The 23774-nt window shown below is 41.7% G+C and overlaps 1 protein-coding gene across 2 annotated transcripts in view; it reads right to left on the bottom strand.

Annotated features, from left to right (window-relative positions):
• Positions 1–5500: 5500 nt before the first annotated feature.
• The window catches only part of KIF26A (kinesin family member 26A), a 96253-nt gene continuing 77979 nt past the window's right edge, over positions 5501–23774 (bottom strand). The window contains exons 6-15 of one of the 2 annotated variants that reach the window (XM_030950489.1): positions 21628–21837; positions 19535–19628; positions 18782–19044; positions 18349–18532; positions 17895–18054; positions 16037–16199; positions 12096–15480; positions 8598–8788; positions 7571–7721; positions 5501–6978 (exon numbers count right to left, since the gene is read on the bottom strand). In XM_030950489.1, coding sequence (XP_030806349.1) covers positions 6803–6978; positions 7571–7721; positions 8598–8788; positions 12096–15480; positions 16037–16199; positions 17895–18054; positions 18349–18532; positions 18782–19044; positions 19535–19628; positions 21628–21837 — 4977 coding nt within the window. In that variant the 3' untranslated portion in view covers positions 5501–6802. The remainder of the gene's footprint in view (positions 6979–7570; positions 7722–8597; positions 8789–12095; positions 15481–16036; positions 16200–17894; positions 18055–18348; positions 18533–18781; positions 19045–19534; positions 19629–21627; positions 21838–23774) is intronic. The other variant, XM_030950490.1, reaches the window with a different exon arrangement.

Raw genomic sequence — 23774 nt, 5'->3', positions numbered from 1 at the left:
CCAACACTTAAAAACTGGGGAAAGGAGAAAACAGGGAAACATCGTGTTTGCAAAAGTGTTTTAGAAAATTTCTACATCAAAGCTATATATGGGGGGTTTGCAAATGATTTGGTTGGTATAAGGTTGAGCAGAAATGTGACCAAGGATATAAACAGGGGAGCAACACACTCCACTCCCTTGTGCTTCCCCAGAATGAACAGCTTTGCAAAGAAGGGCACAACCTATGTACTGGCATTTTCTTCCCTTATTGATGTATTTATACATCATTACATTTTCCTCCTTCTGTTTCTCTCCACAAAAGCTGAATCAAAGCTCTCCCTCATTTCCTGTTGCATAAGTAACATTATCTCCACTTTGAAAACTGAGCAGTTTGAAAATGGCAGCCCATTCGAGCCTGTCTGTGGGGTTTCAGCTGCCACAGCTGAATGTTTTTCTCTGTATTCAGCAAAGGACATTGGAAGAGACATATTTTTAAGAACTTTTATGAGCTCAATTTGAAGGCAAACACAGTAGTCCACTTTGTCCCTCCCTCTCGTTCCCTGTCTATTTAGGCTAAAAAATTGTGTTTGTACAGCACTTAGCCCCATGAGACTGAAGCCTTTAGGTACAAATGTAACTCATTTAAATGGTAATACACAACAAAATGAGTGGCACTCTTCAAAACAAGCAGCATTTGTAAGTGTATCTCTGCCAGGTGCTGACAAATGGAGGGTCATGGTTGCAGGCAAAGGGAAAGGTCTCGGCGAGACAATATTTAAAAGTCAGTTTTTCCAGTCAAAGGCCAAACTCTAAAATGTCTGCTTATTTCTCTACTGCCTATGCCCTGAAGCACTGTGCCTGCCTCCCAGAGAGCAGCACACGAGGACTCCAACGGTATTTCCTATACAAGGTCAGATCAATTAAAATGTGCTTTAAATAGAGTCACACGAGCCCTGTCCAGGAACTCCACAGCCTGATTAGATCCCTGACACCCTGAAGGGCAGAGTCTGAGACAATCCACTGACCTCGGGTAGGAAAGCCAGGTAACAAGGAGGCAGGACCTGCTTTTTTTCCCTACCCTGGGAATGAAGGCTTTGCTCCTTCTGGTCATCTAATATTGCTTTAACACCAGAGATGCCAGGAGTTAACTACTGACCTGGTTCTTGTCCTACTGAAGTCAACAGCAGAACTCCAAAACCTAGTCTTTCAAAAGTCAGGGTTGTCTTTTAGCTGTCCCAGCAAGCCCAAGCAGGAAAGGAGCTGTTACTGTCCTTTTCCAGACCTGATAGGAAGCTCCCAAAGAAATGTTTACATTAAAGAAATAAATGAAGCAAAACCTTGGCAGAGTGAAGTTGTACTGGTTCATGCCAGGGCCTGAGCTGTCCACTTGGAAGACAAAGCAAATGAACAAAACCTTTCTCAGAGAGACATCCTTACAATCAGGATTTGAAAGGTCCTAGTCTCAAGAAAGAATATGAATATAAAAGTGCAGCAAGTGAATTATGCCTCTGAATATATGTTGATGCAGTGGAGAGATGGCAGAAATGTTATTTGTGTCTGCTGTAAGAGACCCCTTTACTTTCCACCCCAGAGTGAGATGCAGTCTAGGGATGCAGTCTAGGGATGCAGTCTGCCCTTCTGTTTCATATGGGGGTCCCAGGAAAATACTAAAACCAGGAATGACTTGTCTCAATCTGAATTCAGAAGCAAAAGACATATAAATAAGGTTAAAGACAGGCTGCTGAGGGAGTGCATCACCTGGAGTCCTTGTGTGGGTTGCTCTGAAATATTCCCCTCCCCTTGGCTCCACGCTCCAGCTGTCCCACCCACCCTCTGCTTGTGGGGAGGCTCTCGGGAAGGGAAACAAGGAGTGATGCCATTGGCTTCCCTGGAAGTTACTCTAAGGTCACAGTCATGCCAAAGACACCCATCATCCAGCAGCTCCCCTCAGGTGTGATCATAAATCTCTGAGCATTTACACTGTCAAGGGTTATGTCTTATTCTGTGTATTCCACAAGCATATTTCTGCAAGTCAAATTCTGCATGAATCCATGAGATGCTAAGTACAGGAGCAGCCTGGAAGGCAGTTTCTGCTTTCTAATTTGCACTTGTGATATTATTGCACATCAATATCCTTCCTTTCTCGTAAATACCACTGATAAATAAAATGTTTTTAGCAGGATTTTCATCTGGTGAAAGTCAAGGTAACTCCGCTGAACCACTGCTAAAGGAATTTACACCATCTGAAGCCCTGGAGCAAAAAAAAAATACCCAAGTAAATGGGATATAAGCCAAAATTTGAGTGTTTTGCTGGATGCAGACCAGATTTACTTGCTTGCTTAAACAGGTGCCTAAGTGCTGTAGTGAACTTGGTCCCAAATATGAAAGCATTTTTTATTTATGTCCACTTCTGCCAGCTTGGACATCTGATACAGAGGTCATCTTATAGCTAACATTTTTGTCTTAAACCCTGCCTATAGCCACACTATAGAACAGCTGCCTGTGGAGTTATGTTCCACACATAACTTTAAAAATAAAATGCAAGTGACTGGAAAACGTGGGTTTATAACTAGAAAGAGAATACAAGGGTACCTTGAAATAGAAATAAATGAAACATTTTCTGCATGCTGAGAAAAGAACTCACAATCTTTTATTTCTACTGCATTCTCTTTTAGTACTGATGTTTCAATCTTGCAGTCACAGTGTCCTAGAACTGCCTTAGCTGGAACTGGTTAGACCAGAAGCACTGCATGGGAAAAGGGTTTACACATACATAAAAAAGTTTTTGTCTATAGAGCACCTTATTTCTCTATAGCAAATCTATAGAGAAATCTGTTTGTACTAACTGCAATTCCAAACACTTAAAACAATGTCCCCAGCTGAAATCCCATCTCCCAGGAGTAGGGATTTTATGTATTGAACCATGATCATTGAATGGGAAAAAGGCAAAAGTAAGCTTGGAGGCCATGTCCAGAACAAGTTCCTCCTCACTTTCTCCAGTCCCTGGTCACCAATGAGAGTCCTGCCTTCTCGCTTGATTTCTGTCCCAGTCCATACTTCATCTCTTCCTGAAACAGGCCTGACCATGTGGGGACCTCTCCTCTCCTTGTGCCTCACACACAGGCAAGCTCACCTCTGGCCTTCTTGTGAAACCTAGTGAGATGTGAAGTTTGAGGAAAAGGGAATTTGTGTCCCTGAAATTTAATCTTTCAGCTTTGAATCACCACTGTACTGGTTCCAAAAAACCCAGCAGCTGTCAAATTTTTTTTTCCCTGTTGTTGAGAAATAGGTGTGATGTGAGCTGCTTGATAAACTGGGCCATCAAGGGACCTAGAAAGTGTTGCCCCAGCAAAGAGAAGGGGAGGAGGTGAGGGATTTCATGGGAATAACTGCAGGCGAAGGAGAAAGAATTCCAGTGTGAACTATCCCTGCCAAAAGTTATTCAGGCAGCTCTCCAAAACCAGTGGGTTTATAAAGTTTTATTTGATACCGTAACAAGCTCAAAACAATCAGGTGTTTGAGTGTGCAATTTAATGGCTATTTTAAACCATCAAATTTAAATAGACAAGGAATTAAATAACGCACCCAGTTTAATTTTGAAATTATTATCTGTAATCTGATATAATAAGGTCTTTGTAAAATAGACTCAAATAATGAACCAAGCATACATATGTGTAAGTTTTAGCTGGACAGAAGTGCAACAGCTGAAACAGTAAGGTAAAAGATTATCTCAGGTCTTGAGATATGAAAGAAAATTTCCTCCCCCAACTACCAATAAAGAATTGTATTTGCATAGGGAAAACTCTGTATTTCACCCATCAGTGCCTCACCTTATTTTGCATCTCAGGCTTGCTTTGTGCCACCAAGCCAGAGGCTAAATGCATTCAATATGCATATTATTGCCATGTTGACATGGAACTCAGTAGCCCTGAAATGTCTCATTTGTTTCTTTGTGGCAAACATAACCATAGCTAGAAAAGAAGGAGAAAATATCAAAGGATACAAGTCCGATCAGCAAACGCTATATAGGGGAATATTTAAACAAATTATCAGGTTTATCAAAACTGGGATGGATGATTAGCAGCTTGATTTTTATTTCAGAGGATGGTAACATTGCCAGGGTGGGGGAGAAACAATGAAGGCCCGGAAGGAGAGGATGTGGTGGCTGGCAAATAAATAGAAGAAACAAAACCCCTTGGATCCATTTAACATGGTGTTAGAGGCAGCCTTGAAGAAGAGTGTGTGCCCAGCCTTGCTGTGCCCAGGGCTCAGAGGTCCCACAGGTCACCTCATCCTGCCACAGCCCCACTGAGATGTTCATCTCCAGAGGACAGCGCAATGGCACCATTGCAGAACCAAATGCCAAGTGCAGAGCTCCTCATGAATACAGTCTCTTTTTGCCATCATGTTTGTGGAGGTTTTCCCTTTTGCTAATAAATATTTGTTCCTCAGCATACTGCTCTTTTTTTTTTATTTTGGTTGTTTTTATTTATCTAATCCTTGCTCTGAAAAGCCCACAATGTATTGAATCACTACATGGTTTTGATTCTATATTTGAAGAACTGTAACTTTCTGCCCACAGGAATTAAATTTAGATGGAATTTACAAGTTAGTAAATATAGCTGATATTCAAGGGTATCAGCAAAAGGATCCTCCAGAAATTCTAGATGCCATATTCCCTTGCATACAACCAGACACAGTGCCAAATATCAGTAAACAAACATGGCACACTCTTTTCCAGGGATAAATCAAGGGATAGAGAAGGGCACTCTTTTTAACCCATGCAGTCAAAAAGCTATTTAAGCATCAGACTCCTGCTCTGACTCTCCCACTTCTCCAGCTGCAGAATGAGGAAGGAATTTACCCCATCTCAGAGGAATGAGGCCCCATCTCAGAGGCCTCTTGCGAAGGTAAGCAAACAGTGCATGGATGCCATGCTGTTAGGGCTACCTAAGGAGAGAAAAAGAGGAGGGGAAAACTTCCCACAGATCTGCCTTTTGGCCAAATGGCTGGAAAACAGAGATGGTGTCACCAGAAGCACAAGGTTTACATTAACCCTGCCTGGAGGCTCCAGCCAGCACCAGGAGCTCAGGACCAGGCACAGCTGCTGTCCAGCCAAGGAGCAAACACAGAAGTGCCACAAAGAAATGAATGTAGCAGGTTGCCATGATGGACCTGTGGGGCCCAGGGCTTGATTCCACTTCCTAATATTCTTGTGGTTTCAGACCCATTTTTAATTGCTTTTTCTCATCAGGGAAAACAAGTATGTGAGCTGCAGGTCTTTGTTCTGTAAACTATCAAGTGCTAAGAGAGTATAAGTATTATCACTGCTATTTATTTCACCCTTTGGTGTTTTGTCTCTCTTTCCTGATTGGTTTATGATGACGAATGTCAGAGCTCTGTTCCCAGTTACACACCTCTTGGGCAAAGAGACAATGCAATGTGACATTTAACACAGTGTACCAGAGACCACCTTCTCTCTTCTGAATACTAAAATCACATACACAGCAAAAAGCACTTGTAACAATAGATGTATCTTTTATTCACAGATAAAAACTGAAGCAAGCTGTTATAATACATATTTATACAAAGGATTTGAAAAAACCATAAAAAGGAAGATGATTAGAAAATATGATTCATTATGAAATGTGGTATTACATACACTATTAAACCTTTCCAAAAGTATTTGTTTGGCAACAATTTATCAATAGTTTCCACACTTAAGTGGCCTCCTTCAAAAAAGCACAAATCTCATGCAGCATGTATAAACTTGATCCTGAGGGTTTGCCTTCCTTAGAAAAACTGTAAAAAGATATACTATTTGTCTTAAAAGTTCAAAATGCAAATGCTATATTTATAGTCAAAACTATATAAAAATATGGACCTAACTTAACATTTACAAAAACTTTTTGCTCCTTTTTTTTTTGCTTGTTTTATGATTTTGGTAATAAACATAATTCTCAATTCCTGCAGTCAGAGTGGAAAAAAGAAAACCAAAACTAACCACAGTGCCCTTTGTAGACTTCCTCACATTAAGTTTACGACTACAAAAAAGACCAGGTCTGTGAAAAGTGAGGTTAGTAACCAAGGAAGTAGGTAAGCAGTTAATATATATCTATATATGTATATATAAAATGGAAAACAAACATTTATTTTGATCTGGAAAAGTAATAATACAAAACCTGAAGGTAAAACAATCATTTCAAAATGCCATAATACTCCTTTCTCAATAGATAAATGTTCATAAAAATATCTTGAACCCTAACCAAGAAAACAATTATAATACAATTTTAATTCTGCTACATAAAACAGCTTTTCTATGAAACAAGAAGGCAAGTTCAGGTATGAAAACATAATTTACTTATTGCTTTTGCTACAATGCTGTTTGTTTTTACATATAGTCATAAATACACTATACAGTATAAAATATTTCGTAGGAATACATTTTGTGGTCTGCTTAGGTTTGCTGGCTTTAATTCTAGCACCAAATACAAAAACGAAAATCAAATGAACTTTAAAGGCACTTCCATTTCATGTTTGTTTGTTTTTAATTAAAATCAGGGTTTGTACTAAATTTCTTCACTTCCCTCTGGCAGAAGCAATACTTGTCCCTACTTTTACCTTTGTACAGCTCAGGTCACATTGAGGCACCAAATGATTTATGAACATTCCCACTCCTCAGCTGTTTCTTTCTCTTACAACATTCATTGTTGCTTTCTTAGTCTTCACCTTTCCTCCTTCACTTCCCAGCTACTTTATCCATTTACTTCTTCATGTCGGACGTCCCAGCCTCACTTCCTTCAGTCCCTTGAGAAACCTCTCCTCAAACCTCCACCTCCCGCACCGCATCCTGTGCATCGCTTATCCCGATGTCGAAACACGTCACTATCATGATGTGTGACTTGCACAGGTTAACACACTGCTCCAGCTCTTCTGTCACTTGTTCCAGTGCCTCCAGGTACTCCTGCGACTCCTTATCAAGATCAGGATCCACTTCAACTATCAGACAAAAAAATACCGAGTAAGAGAAACAGCTTATCATAAAATATTATTCTATCACAAAGCAGCCAACATGATAGAGTAAAATTTAGTTTCTCTTGAACTAAGAGAAGTAAGAGAAACAGCTTATCATAAAATATTATTCTATCACAAAGCAGCCAACGTGGTAAAAGTCAGTTTCTCTTGAACTAAGACTTTTTTCCCCCCCTTTGTTCAGCAGATACAAAACTCTACCTTGAGGCTTCAGTTATGCACAACACTCAGTCTGGGAACAAATCCCATGCCTCAATTTCCCAGCTATAACATGGATATATGGAAAGATTTTTTTCCTTCTTTGGAAAGAAGAATAATAAAAGAATAATAAAAATTACATTTAATATTAACGGCACCATTTTAGTGTTCTCTTCTGGTTTGTTTATATGGGTTTTTTGTTCAAACAGCATATTACAGAAACATAGATTGAGTCACAGAGTATTTTAGGACTCAATTCAGCAAAATATCTTAGCAAGTGATTAAGTTTTTCAGTGGGACTGCTGACATGCTGAAAATCTGTTAGAGGCTGATCATATTGCTGTTCTTGCAAAATACTTACAGTCTTCTTTCCACTTATTTGGATCCATCATCAACCTGCACTTTGTCTCTTCCAACTCTTCCTTCAAAAATTCGTGCTTTGCCTTTATTTCTCTGATTCTCTGCTGGCGCCTCTCCAGTATCTTCAGCTTGGTATGGAAATACATCAGACCCTTTTAAGACACAGAAAGACCATTCCATGAATTTTCCTGTTGTGAGCCAGCCTGTAACAGCCTGACAAAAATTGCTCCCAGCTCACTACTTGTAAGAGTGAGCAGGTGGGTTGTTTTATTTGGTTGTGGGGTTGGTGGGGTTTTTACGGGTTTTTGGGGGGTCGTTTTATTTGAAGTTTACATTAATGGATTCTAATCTAGAGGAACTGCAAGCTACATCACTTGAGCATTTGTTGCACTTCTCTGAATGAGCAAACATCTCTTAATACATTCTGAAGTGACTACTGTTTGTAGATAATTCTTTTTTCCAGTAGTGAAAATGATAAACACAGCCCAATGATAATGTCAGGGTTATAGTTAATACTAAACCATGAATTCTTATTTTCTAAAAAGCATTCCTACCTTCTCAACATCCTGGAAAGGCTATTACAAAAGAAAGGGGAAAAAGGCATCAGTAGAACATAGAATTCTGGTCTCTAAAATAGAATTAGCTGAAGTGTTTTCCAATTACAAGTAAGCAAACTCAGTATATCCCTGACTTAATAGAATCCTATCATTTACATAAGGAGTTAATGACTCTATGGTTGAGGGAGGCTGTAAGGTTCCACCAGCCAGGCTAGGATTACGAAGTCTTCTCATAATGTATTCATTGGTAACTTCCATTTATGCCATCAGTCATGTTAGACACAATTAATTTTAGACAGTAATCATTTTCATTTTCTGTGTTAAGGGTACCCCAAACATATGAATTGTAAAATTAATAATTATAGTACTTTAATTGCACTCAATTTCCTGAACACCATTCTGGCATTCAAGCAAGGAGTTTGTCTGTATATTGTAATTTAAGTTGTCTACAGTTGTAAAATATGTGCTGACCTCAGTTTCCTCTTGTCTGTGTCGCTGTAATCGTTCCACATCATCAATCTCATAAACTTTAATTTCAAATGGCTCTTTCAAAGTGCCTGGCAAAGGTGGTAGATCAACCCATTGGCCAGTGACACTGGGTTTTCTTCCTAAGGAGGCAGCATCTGGCAATGGTGCAGGAATCAGTCTGCGACGCTGGAGACCTAAAACACAAAAACAAACATTCCTCAGGCTCTAGGAGACTAACACACTGCAGAACATACCGCAGTGAATTAAAGAAAGATCTAGGTTCTCAGTATACTTAGGAAGAAATGCTTTTCTTGATCTTTTCCTTTTAGTAAAATACCCTCAGGCTGCTAATTGAGTTACTGCCTTGACAAAGTAGGTTTCACTTGGTTCCCAGATGGGAGCAACAGCAGTTCCTCTCCCAAAGCAGATGTCTGAACATCAGTTCTTTATTCTCTCCTTGCAGAAATATTTTTCCTGGATTGATTTTTCTTTGGTGGACTACAATGGTATTCATTACTTTGCAAAGGCAGTGAGATAGTGAATAATCTAAAACTAATACTGATAATGACTTACGTATCTGGAAATCTTCTGCTCCCCCAGTTAAAGCCAAGCAAGGCTATCTAAGATCTCTGTCACAGCACTACATCTTTGCAAAGCTTAAACAGTTCCCTCCAGAACTAACTGCTATTTTAGGGTGCTAAATACCATCAGTTTTCAGTGATTTTGTGGGATTGAGAGGCATTCAGAAGGCATTAACCCAGATTCAACTTGAGCACCTCTAATGTTGAGACATCTCACACCTTTGCACCAGCACCCAGAAGCGCAGTGCATAACAAAACTCACCAATTCTGAGAGCCTTCAATAGATGCTCCCAGATTTTCCAAGAAAATAATACTGCTCCATTATCCTTCTGCTAGGATTCAAGTTTCATGAAGCAGAGACTGACTTATATCCTTCAGAAATGCTGATGCTTTTGATTGCAAGAGTTAGCACTCTGGTGCCCAGCAATTTTTTTGTGATTATTCTCTTACCATTCTCTAAAAATCTGACCTTTACAGTACATGACTCAAGCATGACTACATGCATAGAGCTGCTAGGCAACATTTACAAGCCTGCAGCCCAATCCTTAAAAGGAGGGCTAAAGGCCACCAGAAACAAGCTGAAATGACACAAGGCAGCAATAAATTTAAGCTGGCTTTAGGTGACTGGTGACAATAAATTTAGTAGTTAATTGCCTCCTCTTATTAAAAAATAACTCAGAGGTGAAGATTCTCGTTTCTTCTGCTCTTACAAAAGGGAGCACATCAAACAGACAAGGCAGCTCTGCTCAAAGGACAATGCTGCCAAAATAACTTCTGGGCTAAACACCTCCACTGATATCCCAAAAGTTACGTGCTTTACATATTCTTAAGAAAAACATCTCTCATTCTTAATTGCATCCTTGCTGATTTCTAACAAGAACAAAACGGGAATGTTTTCAAAAGGGGAAGACTTGATTCCACTTCTACAAAATCATTCTCACAATCCCAATCCATTCAGCCTGAAACACCACCAACTGTCCTGTCAGCCAAAGGCACACACTGTAACCCTGACCCTGTCACTGCTGACAGGAGATCCCTCTGAGGAGGACACCAAACAGATGTGGTCAAACACATGCAATAAGCAGGAAAACTTCATCTCCTTCCACTGTACAAGCCAGGGTCAACATCATTTCTCCATTACAGGATGGAGACAGGTTTACAGTGACATACATGGGAGTAGGATGTGTCCTTAAATCCAGAGACTCCAACATAGTCTGGTGTTACATAAGTCACTCCAAGAATATCTAATAACGTGCAAAGATTACAACTATTTTAGAACAATAATAGGTCTGAACCAAACATTTCTCATAAGAAATATTTTATGCACTTCCTGGCAAGCCACATTTCATGCATAAAACACATTATTTTCTCAAAGTCTACAGCACTCCAAAAACGTAATACATAATTTACCGATATAGAGCAATTACAACTGGAAAAAGAAATAGTTTGTCATTTTTAAAGACCTTATAAGTATTTCCTGGGGCAAAAACAAATACAAATCCATCAGTGGGTAATGCCTTCTCAATATGTGTGCAACTTACACAGCTGTTAATATTGATTTGTGGGAAAGGTTTAAGAGGCAGATATGCTATGGAAAGAGAGAGCAGCAAATGTTACACAAAGTTTCCAAAATTATTTATCACTTGCTGAAGCAACTCAGTTTCCTTGATCAGAAAGCCCCATGAGATCAACTTCATTCATTTGGTTTTACTGCCAGAACTGAGCATCGTGGGTATCTACAGGGATTGCAGTAATTGCCACGTTCCAACCAGAAATTCAGACCCAGCACATTGCTGATATTAGTTCCTACTATATTCCCAGCAGTCAGTATGCCCAGGCTGCTGAAAGAAGCTGCTGGTCATGATCTACACGGCACTGGTTGCCATTGGTTCATTACAATACCACAGGATCTCAACCTAGATCTGAGAAATGAACACTCTAACACCAACCACATGAGCCAGATTTTGAAGCTGACTACAAATACACTTTGACTGCAGCTGCTCTTACATGAGCACCAGCAGTGAGAGCAATAAGAAAAGGCATGAGAGGGAAGGAAAGGGGACCTGGCCCCCATATGCCCACCTTTACTTGATGTGGTAGGACACAGTGAGCCAGAGTTGCCCTTCCAAGCAACTCTCCCAGTCAGTTTCCTACTGTGTATAGTATCCACACACACAGCCTAAAATTTCTTAATATAAATACTATTAGAGTGCAACACAATAGTGTTGTGATTAGCTAGTAGCATTTGCCTAAGAGTCACTGCATCTTACATGCACACCCTACTGCTCTAAGCCTTACCTTTGGGTAATCTAATGCATATTTAGCAATCCTCATTAATTCACAAACACTTTTCTCCCTTCCCAGCCTATTCCTTTGTTTCTAAATTACAGTCCTAGCCTGTCTCTCTGGCATTCCCTCACAGACACCTAGCAGCAGAGCTCCTCCTCTCCTCACTGCCCTCCTCTCACCAGTTTTCAAGGTTCACTCACTTGATCCTCACAAAAATGCATCAGCACTCAGCTAGCACCCCACTTTTCCCAACCCACCCATAACACCCTCCCCTATTTGGGCCACCCTGGCCCTGCTGAGGGAGGAAGGAATGTCCCTCACCTGCCAGCAGCCACCCGCTGCCTCCTCCCTCGCAGGGAGGCTGCCGGCACCCCGGGGCACCCACACCTCTCCTGCCCTCTCCACCACAGCACCTGTGTCACACCTGCAGCTTTGAAGTAAAATAAATGACAAGTAGCTGCTGTCACAGCAATACACATGCACACACAAGCACATGCAGTCAGTCCACCTCCCTGCCTTGAGTTCCCTCCAAGCCTCCTCTCTGTCAGAGATGCCACAAAACGCCTCCATCCTCACGATGCAGTGCAGCACCAGCAAACACCTGGCACCAGCAAACACCTTCATGTCTCACCTGTTGACCGTTTCTTGGGGGATTTAAGGCTCCTCACCCGGCCCGGGGAGGACATCCCGCGCTCGCTCATGGAGTCGTGTGCCGAGGAGGCGCTGCCGGTGGCCTCGCTGTCCCGGATCATGCTCTCGTAGCCGCTGCTGCCCCCGCTGTGGTAGAAGAGAGCTGTCCTGCCCATGGCTGGCGGCAGCTCCCCACTCAGCACGCTGCTGTTGTCGCTGCCGTGCCCGCTGCTGTAGCGCTGCGGCCGCCGCGGTGCCGTGATCTTGCTGTAGGGGGACGGCAGCACCGGCATCTGCGACTTCTCGTCGCTGAGGTTGATGCCGCTGTCATTGCCGCTGTCAGAGTCGGTGGAGCCTCGGAAGTGTCCCGCCTTGGCAGAGCCGCCCGACACCAGCTCGTTCACGCGGCTGTTTGCGGCCCTCATGGCCTGCTTGGTGCCCATGATGGTGCCGCGGCCGGGTTTGCCGCTGACGGGCTGCACAGAACGGGGGGCTGCCTTCCCGCCAGGGGCCAGGCCAGAGCCCTTCCCTGCAGGCTGTGCCAGGGACTTCACAGAGGAGCTGAGAGACTTTGACCCACTGGCAGAGAGGCCCCGGTTTTTATTCCCATTGGCTTGCATCTTCTGGTTAGCTGTAGGTTTGGCCTGGCTGTTTTTACCAGGTGCAGGGGCAGGGAAAGGCAGTGGTAAACCCACACTGGAAGCAACAGGAGGGACCCCTAGCCTGGGGACAGAGCGCCCTGCACGGCTGCTGCCAGTGCTCCCGCTGTCCCTCACCATGCTTGCTTTGGATCCAACTGATGTCAGGCTGTCACACCTCTCCAGAGACATGTGGCTCCCGTATCGGTGCACAGTTTCACTCTTTGATGCCTTCACCTTTAAGCTGGAAGTCATCTTGGGCAAAGAGTGGTCACCCTTCAAGTTCATTTTGCAGCTGGCACTTTCACTAAAGTAAGAGCCAGCTTTCAACCGCAAATCTGCTTCATCTTCAGCCTTTGGTGTGGCAGCTCTGGCAAAGTCCAGGCCAGAGGCTTTCCCCCCACCGTTACCCAGACCAACAGGTTTCTGCTCCAGGCTCGATTTACGCACAGGAGGTGTTGGAGGTGTTGGCCCACCTGGTCTGGGCAACATGGCTGATTTCTGTGGGGCGTTCTTCTTTCCCAGGGACGATTTCAAGCTGCCAGTGGCCATGGCAGCATCCGAATTCCCTCGGGTCACACACTCTGGCAAAGTACTGTTAGCATGTGACACTGGCATCACTCCCAGCGTGGTGGCTCCTCTCTTCAGCTGTGGCATCTTCATTGCAATTTCTGACTTCTTGGCAGCTCCACTGGAGGATTTGCAGGCCATTTCACAACCATCCACAACCCTCTGTGAGCAGGCAAGCATAGTCTGTGACTTTGTTGGCCTGGACGCTGTGCCAAAACCCTGGGCAGCTTTTTCTGGCTGCTTCTCAGTACCAAACGTGTGAGGCTTTGGAGACAGCAGCGACTCTGCAGGTTTTGCTTCCAAGTGATAATCGGTGCGTAACAGCCAAGGATCTTCAAATATACCATGTGGATTCTGCAGCTCTTTATAGCTGAGGACAGTATTATTGTGGATTGGAGAAGAGGTAGTTTTTGTTTTCCTAGGAAGACTAGAATGTATTGTTTCTATCACAGGTGCATCACGAGAATTACTAAATTTGATTTTTACTGGCTGATCAGTGACACAAAAAGCACTTTTTATCTGAGATGCTTTGGTAGTTTCAGAGGTTTGAGGGCTTTTACTGGTGCCTGAGGAAAGCTTGCTAGAACTCAAGCTCTCACTCTCCAGCTCAGAGAAGCAAAATCCACTGTCATTCAGAGCACTTTTCAGGGGGACACATAAATGGGATGAGTCCAAGTTGAAGGGTTCCTCGGACTTATTACAGTTGTAAGATGACTGTGCGACAAAACTGTCACTAGACTGGGCTCCATCACTTTCAATTGTACAAATGCTGACTTCACTAAGCCATGAACTGATGGAGGAACGTCTGCTGCTGGTAAAGGGATCCTTAGCAAAGGGCACAACAATATCAATATTCACACCAGTAGAAGTCTCCTGTGAGGTATAAGCATCAAACTCATCATTTATGCTGCTGATAATACTGACCGGCCTCGAACCTGATGCAAGGGCCTGAAGGGAGCAGTCGCTGTTAAAGCTAATGATACTGGAAGGTCTCCCATTATCCATAATTCCACTAATAGAGAGCTCTTCCACCACTGTGAAAACAAGCTCATCCTCTCCATTCAGCTCAACAGGCTGCTGCAAAGTCACTGTGGTGGTCAGTATATCCCGATCAAAACATTTCCCTCGGAATGCTGACCTGAAGCTGTGTACCTCTATCGCACCTGACTGACTCTGGGTGTTGCTACCAACAAGGAATGTGCTTCCTAAAGGGTTTTGCTCAGGTTTGTTTCCCATCTGTTTGCTCATTCCCACAGGAGGAGTCCGAACTGCATTGCTATTGTCTGGCTCCAAATTCTCAGCTTTGGAGCTTGGGGAGTGTTCTCTCTGCTGTGGAGGGGGAGGCGCTGGGCTTGGCAAGGGTCTCTTCACATACAAGGACTTTTCCTTAGTGACACATTCAGCTGTGGCCTTATTCTGCTCTGGATTCCTCAAAGGACTACACCTTGAAGTCTGCAGGGAATCAGTGATTGTCTCTCTCTCCCCCTCTAGGATAGAGTCTATTATTTTGTTGTCAGCTCTGCTCTGCAGCTTGGAAAGCTCTGCTTTCAAGTGAGGTGTGCTATTTTCTTGACAGTTGCCATTGCCACCCCTTGGCGCAACAGCCTGGAAAGGAAGGTTATATCCTTTCTTGGGAGACGCAGTTTCTTGTGGAATCAGTTTCTTAAATCCTCCAGAAGGAGAGGATACTTTTTCCTTTATCAACTTAGACTGTGCATTTTCTGTACTTCCAGAAACAGGACTACAATTGGACCCAACAGAGATTTCTCCACAAGCAAATTTCATGGGTTCCTCACTTCCATCAATGCACTCTAACCTTTCCTGCAGTTCAGCAAAAGTGTTGCATTTGAAATGGTCCTTGTCAGAACTCCTACTAATAGCAGAATTGTCTTTATTTCTCTTCTTATTTAGGGATGGGATAATGGGAACAAACTCTGGTGGACCTTCATTATCTGTCAATTCCCTGTCGGACAAAGCTGCACCATTGGGACCAACATAGATGACAGTATCACAAGACTGTTCACTGCTGGAGGAATAGTCAGGATCACTGGATATATTCAGGACAGGAAGGTCAGGGTCAAGGGCAACAGTTCGTGGGTGGAATGGTCGCAAATGGGGCGGTCTCCGGACATGTCCTTCTTCACAGGAACTCTCTCCTCCAGATGAGCTGGATGCATACTGCAAATCACAAGTAACAGTAAATTTATTAGTAGCAATTAATAAATAAGTATATACAAGTACAGAAAGTGATTAAAAGGTCAGGTTGCAATATAATCTGTGCTTTGTGTATACTATCATAACTACATCTAGTGTGAAAATATTAGACTGAAGGGTAAAATAAAATAACATGCTACATAAATTTTACTGTATTAGTTATAATATAACAATCACACCTTTTCAGATAATTTCCATTAAATATTATGCATTATCTTTCTCCTCAATAGTTTTCTGTTCCTCTTCTATTGATTTTTAATTAATACTGATAGAAGCTTTTGAGATAGTTCCACATGTAAGCAAAGAAAGAATACGTGTTTGAAACAAAAAGAAGAGAATTTCAGGATTAAGGATAGGGGGCAGGATGATGGCTCAGTGCCAAGTCATTTGTCAGTTCCTCTCCTGAGATTTTATGCATTTTGTATTACTTCCTACCATCGCGAAATCCCATGTTCCCCTACTGAGAGGTTAGGAAAACTCATTTTCAAATGAATTAATTTCAGCTTGTTTGTGAACCAACCTTGGATTTCTTCTTTCTCATGCGGTGGATTCGCGATGCGAGCTGAACAGTTGTGAGAGTCTCTGCATAATTGGCTGGGGAGTCAGAAATGTGTGCAATCATAGTAGTCCTGCAGTTGATATTCCCAAGTGATTCCCTCAACAACATTGTCAACTTGTTGTCCCTGTGCAAAAAAAATGAAAACACTAGGATTATTTAAAGAAGCCACCACCTTTTTTTTTTGCAGAATTTTACACCACAAGCTGTGCTTTCACTCTCATGCACTCATGATACATGTAGATAAGAAATATGCTCTTGTTATTGACCACACTTAAAATGTGTCTAAATGTACACATACCAAGGTACCAATATTTTAATTTATCTGCCTGTGTATTTACAGTACGGTAAGTCATTTTGTTGCTTAGAAAATTGTAAACCAATTGACTGATAACTAGTTTTCTCAGGTTTAGGTCATACTACCCAAAAGAGCTCCGGAGTGCTGTATTTTTAGCTGAACAGACTTAGTATCTGGATAGTTACACTCTGTGAGCTCTATGCAAACACTTTTAACAATAATAAATAAAAGAAAACAGAAATGGTAAGAAATGCCTAACAGGATATAACAATGTTAGATATCAGAAATACAAGTGTCACTCCAACTAATCTACTTTCCATTCTGCCACCTGTGGTCTGCTCTGACACAGCAAAAGGAAAGCAGAACTTATCTCTGAAGGCTTTCCTGGTGATGTAAAGTTTCCACTGGGGACAGTAAAGCTGACAAGACAAGTGACATTTTGTCCTCCACTGGTCTCCAAGACATCTTTCCCCATGGCTCCTTGGAGTAGGAAGCTCCCTGCTCCCTGAGCAATTCCAACCTGAGGGAACTCTTGTCATGTCTGGTCACTAAACCACAATAGGTGACCAAGTTGAGGATCTGCCCTTCCCTATTCTAACCCATCCATCTTCTAGTCCATACACAAGCCTAGCAAGTAGCCTGAGAAAAATATCTCTCTGCCTAATACAGAAAGAAAAAAACACCTGTTTGAGATGCACCACTAGATAAATATGTGAAGTGACATGATTGATAATGTATTATAACTTTGTGCTGTTGTTAAGACAAGCAGCAATTAAATTTAAGGACTGAAGGCCAAGTTCTGGTAAGGGTGCTTACAATGTGGCTGTTGTCTTTAAGCTGGGGTTCCCCCACAGGTGTGTTTGACACAAAATTGTTGTCACAGACACTCCAAAAAGGAACACACCTAAACATTCACTTCTGCTAAACTAATGTGCAACATGGTGGTCTTTTTTTTTTTTAATTTAAAAGATGTATCATCCAAAAAGACACACAGAAATAACAACCTTTGGTGACCGCACTTGATCAATACTCAATTATTTTCCAAAATTTCAGTACAGTTTTTACAATTTCAAAAATTATTCACTTAGTGAATAATGGAACCCAAATTTCATAGGATTTTATCTTCTTTTTGAAATTCCAGAAATTCCAGCCAGAAATTCCAAATCCAGGAAACAAAGAGAGAGAAGGAAAGAAAATATTAGCCATTTTTCCCTCACTTTTTTCAACAATCAAACCCTCCCCAACGCTTCACCCAAATTCAGTATATACCAATATACCATTTTTGACCATCTAATTAGGAATTTCACGTTACTTGAACATTTGAAAACCTGTGTGTATGTTAATATGAATAAGTAGACAAAAGATATGTGCATCTGTAGGAGTGACCTTAAAAGAAGACAGACCCCTCTCTGACAGCATTTCCTCCAACTTCATATTAGGTGAACAGTATATTGTTGATGCAATCCATTTCTCAGGTAACACCAGCCACAAATTTAAGATAATGCAGACTTAGAATCCACTTACTTATATGGCACATGTTTTGCACCATTAATTAAGGCCAAAATGACGTTGCCCAGGGCAGAGAGAGACAGACACAGAGAGCCTCCTCCATCTCGGCTCTTGCTCAGCACTTTCTCACAGCTCCCCAGATCAATGAGATGCAAACGGCTGCGTCCTCCAGACACTAAAACAAAAAGGGGAAAAACAGTTGTACATCACGTTCTTGCATGGACTCAAGCCAAACCTGGTATTCAAAATGCATTCAACCGAGGAGAATAATGAATACAGCATGGGATAATGGCTAAATTAATATTTAATTGTAAGGAAACCAGATACTAGTCACAGCTACAAAAGTTAAAGGTGACTCAACTGGCCTGAGAGTTCATTTTTTTCTTTTTAAGTTAACTGCAAATTATTATTAAAAATAATGCAAGACCACATCATTTAAAAATAAACAATAAGGTAAGAACATTCATACTTCCTCCTTTGCCACTCTTTTCCATGCGATACTGGTATATGTGAAGAGTAAAGAGCATGTGTGAATTCCTTCTATCTTCCTCCTCACATTCAGGCTTGCTGGTGCTCCTGGCAGCAATTGCAGCATCAAGGAAAAAGGCAGCTTTCTCTGCTGTTGGGGCCCTTAGCTCGCTTTGGTTTTGAAGCTTGAATATAAACAAGAAAATGACTAATTAGCACAGGGGCATTTTTTTATTATTTTTTGCTGAACATGCTAAATCTCCAGGGCACTAAGAGAAACAAATATGTACACCATGGGAGATGAGCTTATAAATTAAAAGCAATAAATTTTTTTTACTGGCTTAAAAGTTGTCATAATTGTTGTCAGATAAAAGGAAATAAAAAGTAGAAGAAAGTCAGGCTCAGAAAAATCTATGTTGTGCTATTCATTATACCTGGGTTCCACATATTGGATCTTCTCTCAGATAAACCCCAGGAGACTGGCCGTCCTGAAGGCTGCCAGTGGCTACTTCAGCTAACAAATCCTTAAGGTTTTCATCTTTGCCACTGATCTCTACAGCAGATACTCTAATAGAGAAACGAGTTCCAGTTTTTTCTTTACGTTCATTGATCAATTTGAAGAGCCAAGAAATTGCACAGGGGATGATACCAAGGCTTTGTGTGGAGTTATCTTTCCCAATCATGGTAAAAGATTTTCCTAGAATGAAAAGACAAACAAAAACACAATTAACCTTTTTTGTACAAGGCAGTATGCCTTCATATTGCCACCTGATATCATCATGGTACATTACATGTAATGCCATGTGCTGCACAGATAAGGGAAAGAACAGATGAAAAAATTCAAAGTATTTAATTAATAATCCATTACTATTTATTCAATTAGGTTTGCAAGTTTTGCAAGCCAGACCCACAGCAAATTAATGTTAAAAACATCTCTGATCTTTTGATTTTCATCACAATGCGCCTACATAAACTTGCTCTTGAATAAGCTAATCTGATGCTACATTTTACCTTTTCAAATTAAAACTTACAATCACAGTGTAGAAATAAACCGTGATAAGTTTGCAAAGCTAATTAAAAAGAAATTCTAATCTATTCATATACTTCAGGTTTATTGTTCCAGGAGCTGACAGCATGTAATTACCAGACTGACATAGTAATTAACTGTAACGAATTTGGGAGCTCACCAAGCTTGACATGACCAAAGCAAAATATGCAACCATCTGCACCATTCACAACAGACTGGATTACTTCTGCTACTGTTCCAGAGCATACCTCAGCCTGAAAGAAAAATTGGAGACAAATAAGCGAAAGAGCATATACTGCTGTGGATTTTACTATTCTTCTGTAATGAAATGAATGACTCAATGTTTTTGAGGCGCAATATTCTCCCCATTTTTATGGCATCAGTCTTATTATTTTAGTAACTATGCTATCTCAAAAAATAATAAAATATGCTACTACAGCCTAAAATAGTTTTCAATTCTATTAAACCTATTCTCTTGGAATATTGATTCTATGACTAATGTAGCAAACTGAATGCTATCCAACCAGGCTTCCCGCTGGTATAATAGCTTAGCCAAGGCTATTCAGTAATAGTAGCAACTCCTCTGAAATTAAGCTACTCAGGAGTGCTCAGAGGAATTAAAAAGACATCCATACTGGAGAAAATGCATTAAGATCCCTGAATAAGATTTCAAAGTATCACATTTTCCTCTTCCAGTGGAAACATCATCATCAATAAAGAAAATTTGCTAAAATACTCGATTGTGCGAAAACCAGTTTATCCACGTCAGGGAAGGTTTCAAATACACAATAAGATGATTTATTAAGTACAGCAACTGGGGGCAGGGGAGGGGGCTGCTGTAAATACGTAACTACAGTGAAATGATGAGGCTCTGTTTGCAGGTGCACGGCAGCAAGCTTGCCTCCAGCAATAACACCTCCACAGAAGGGGCTGCAGTGGCCAACGTCACCCAAAAACATCACAACAAGCCACCCAACAGGGCTGCCACAAGGAACTGAAAAGCCATCCCAAACCAGGGATCAACAGCCTGAAGGACTGGTGCCAAAACCAGCAGACACACAGGCTGAGACCAGCCACCTTGCAGCAGGGCTGGCAGCACAAGTAAGAAACTCTCACTTCCAGTTCTGGACTCGTGTTGAGATCACTGCCGCATACTTCTGCACGAAGACCCTGCTTGAACTCATGCAGGATCTAAAAACAGCATTTGGATGTGGCCACCTGTGCTTTGGGCACTGATGTGTAGGGGAAGTTATTCCCCATCTTTAGTGCTTGTCTAGAATTTAGACTCAATACATATTTTCTTATCTACAGTCTGGGACCCAAAAAAACCAAAACCCTAGGAGAGGAGAAGATCTGAGGAGGGGATGATGAACTAGACCTTGTCATATTTTGCCAACATTAACAGACTTTTTTCACCTTACACTCTATTTTTCACCCTAATTTTTTTCCAGCAGCTCAGACTTGGTACAATTCTTTGAATGCTGTTGTATTAGTTCTTTTTAAAGCTGTTCTAGGACTTTATTTTCTGAACTAAAGATTTTTCACAGAAGGACTTCTCAGATGTCCATGAGTGCAACCTCACTGAATATACAGCAGACCCCAATTCTCTCAATGACCAGCCATCCTGTCTGTGTAGCAGATTTCAGGTCTGAAGCTACTACTGAATAAATGCTCCCTTTTGCAGGCCAAAAGACAGACAAGCACCATCATCAGCACAACCATCAACATAAAATAATCAGCCAAAACCACAGTATAAATAAACTGGAAAAGGTGCAGATAATGTACCTGTTTCAGTATAACAAACCTGTTATACTCCCTGTTCCAGTATAACAAACCCAAGGGGTTAGCTTTATCTTTCCTCCTAACAGCATTTAGTTTAACATTAAGCACATGTTTATTTCCCATTGAAAGCTGTGGGGGAGGACTTTATTTCAGTCCCACCAAATGGGTTAAAACCTAGCTGGATGGAAACTGGATTTCAAGCTGGCTGTGTGCCTTTCTCTAACAAGAGAGTACACAAGAAGGTAATTTCATCAGCAGATCTATCTCCCCAGGTATTATTCCTTTATTTTACATCTCAAGGAAACAGAAAATGTAAGAATTTACCCACTTGTCTATTAATGACCATGTTTTTTCCAGGCATTAAGGCAACTCATTCAAATAACATTCCCCAGAAACAGAAGAAACTCCTCAGGCAATCAAATGCAGTGGTCAAGAGGAGACTCAAGAGGTTTACATTAGTGACTCCAGTACCTGTGAAGCATCCTGGGGGAAAACTGCATCAAAGGCAAACATCTTTGGGACAGCAACAACACCTCTTCTGTGACCTGCATTGGAGGGCCCAGTGGCTGCTGGATCATAAAATGTGATTTGCTTTTTTCGTGGGTCTACCTTTAGGAAGGACATGGATTCAGACGTTTCATGTGTCCCTTGAGAGGAACAAATCCTCACCATCACTTTCACCTGCAAGGATTCAGAAGAAAGCAACAACTTGAGTTCCCAGCTACAGATAAACACATGCAAAGCATTCCTCCCAAACCCACTCCCCTTCCCATGATGTGTTTGTTTGTCATGTTTAGGTGTGTCAGAACAACCGTGGGACAAAAACAGAGCCAGATTTTCCAGCCTGGGGTCTTCACTGAACTAATTAGGTTTCAAAGGTGCACTTTGTCTCTTCAGTTGATGCTGTTCCAGTTTTACCAATTCAATTTATAAATGTCTGATCTGCAAGTATGATCCACTGTAGGTGTAACACAATGCCAAAGAAAAGAAAATTCTATTCTCCTGCCTTTCAAGTACTCAATGTGACCAAAGGGACACTTTGAAAACCAGTCTGAATAATACAAGGCTCAGACAGCTACTGCATTTGAAATAAGTCTAGAAACTTTCAATTTCTCATTCATATTATTCTAATAAAAAGGTGTCTGTCTTACAACTGTCCCAGGCAGTTGCCTTTATGCTGTCATTGCTAGGCTCTTCAGTGCTTAGTTGCAGATTTAATGGGGGGAAAAAAAGAAGGGAAAAGAAATCAAACCACAAACCACTAAAAGGTCAAAAAGCTGGAAAAGAAACCTCTCACAAAGGTACACTTCTATTGCAGCACTACAAATTGTGATATCCTACACAGAGGTTTTTAAGACAGTATCTTTAAAAAGCTCCAACTTGTTGGCTGTGATTTCCAAAGCACCTTAAGGGAGCCAAGTGACTGGGTCTGAGGAAAATTCAGCAACAGCTGCACACCTGCTTCTTTTAAGCTTCCTGGAAATCATACTCTTACTTTAAAAACCTGTGAAATACTAACTCGCACCCACTTACAACCACCTAGTCTTATGAAATGCTCCCATGTCAGAACCAGCATGTTTTATATCCCTTGCGCTGAAGCAAATTACTATTACAGGTGCAACTTCAACTCTGAACTGCCCCACAGATCAGACTTCAGAGAAAAGCAATGTTCAGTGAGAATTGCTTTTTCCATGGTGTATGAAACGTTTCAGGAACAAGCTGAACAACAGTACAATCTCCTTATTCAACTACCAGCAACTCCCACAGCAGCAGAGTTAACCAGGTGGAGGCTGAAATATACCACAGCTGGAAAAATTTACATAAGCACTGTCCACAGCACCCATCAGCACCTTCATCTTCTGCAACACGGCTACTGAGCCAGGGACATCCACTCCTGTTAAAGCACATGGGTTAGGGGTGGGTCTGGCAGTGCTGGGCTAACAGCTGGACTTGATCTTGAAGATCCTTTCCAATCTAGACAGTTCTGTGGTTCAATGAGTCAGGCTCACTTTTAGCCCTCAGCTGGATATTGCATGTAGAAGCTGGGTTCAAAAGCACTTGTCTCTGATAAAGAATGATTCTCCATTTCAGTAAGATTTTTGCTAAATGTAACCTTAAATGTGCCAGAATAATTTGACTCCTACTTACTCTGTTTCAAGAACGTTACGCCATTAAAATGGTGTGCACTTACTCCATGAACACATTCTTTGTGTCTTTACCCAAAAAATGGACTTTCCAGTCAGCACTTCAGTTCTGTGTCCAAAGAGATACTGGCAAAGGAAGAGCCAAAGCTGAAAATCTACTTCAGCAAAGCACAGCATGTGAAATGCAGGCAACAAGCAGAGACCAGAGCAGGCTGAGCCACCCTCAGGGACTGAGGGACACTCATACCAGACAAGATGAAAAGGTGACAGCAGACACATCTGCACCCAGTGTGTGCAGTGAAATGCAGTGGCCAAGCCAGGATGATCCACAGCAGATGTGGGAGCAGCAGGAAGCACCATGCTGAACTGTCCCTACCTTTACCAGCTGGGGAGGGAGGTAATTCAAATATTTAAGCTCTCAACAGTCTCATTCTTCCATCTTCTTTTCTCTATGGGGGATAAGCTGCACACAGG

The sequence above is a fragment of the Camarhynchus parvulus genome, chromosome 5 (genome assembly GCF_901933205.1).
Source record: "Camarhynchus parvulus chromosome 5, STF_HiC, whole genome shotgun sequence".
In the NCBI taxonomy this organism is placed as follows: Eukaryota; Metazoa; Chordata; class Aves; order Passeriformes; family Thraupidae; genus Camarhynchus; species Camarhynchus parvulus.
Note: the sequence above shows the minus strand (reverse complement) of the source record. Positions and strands in the feature narration are given on the sequence as shown.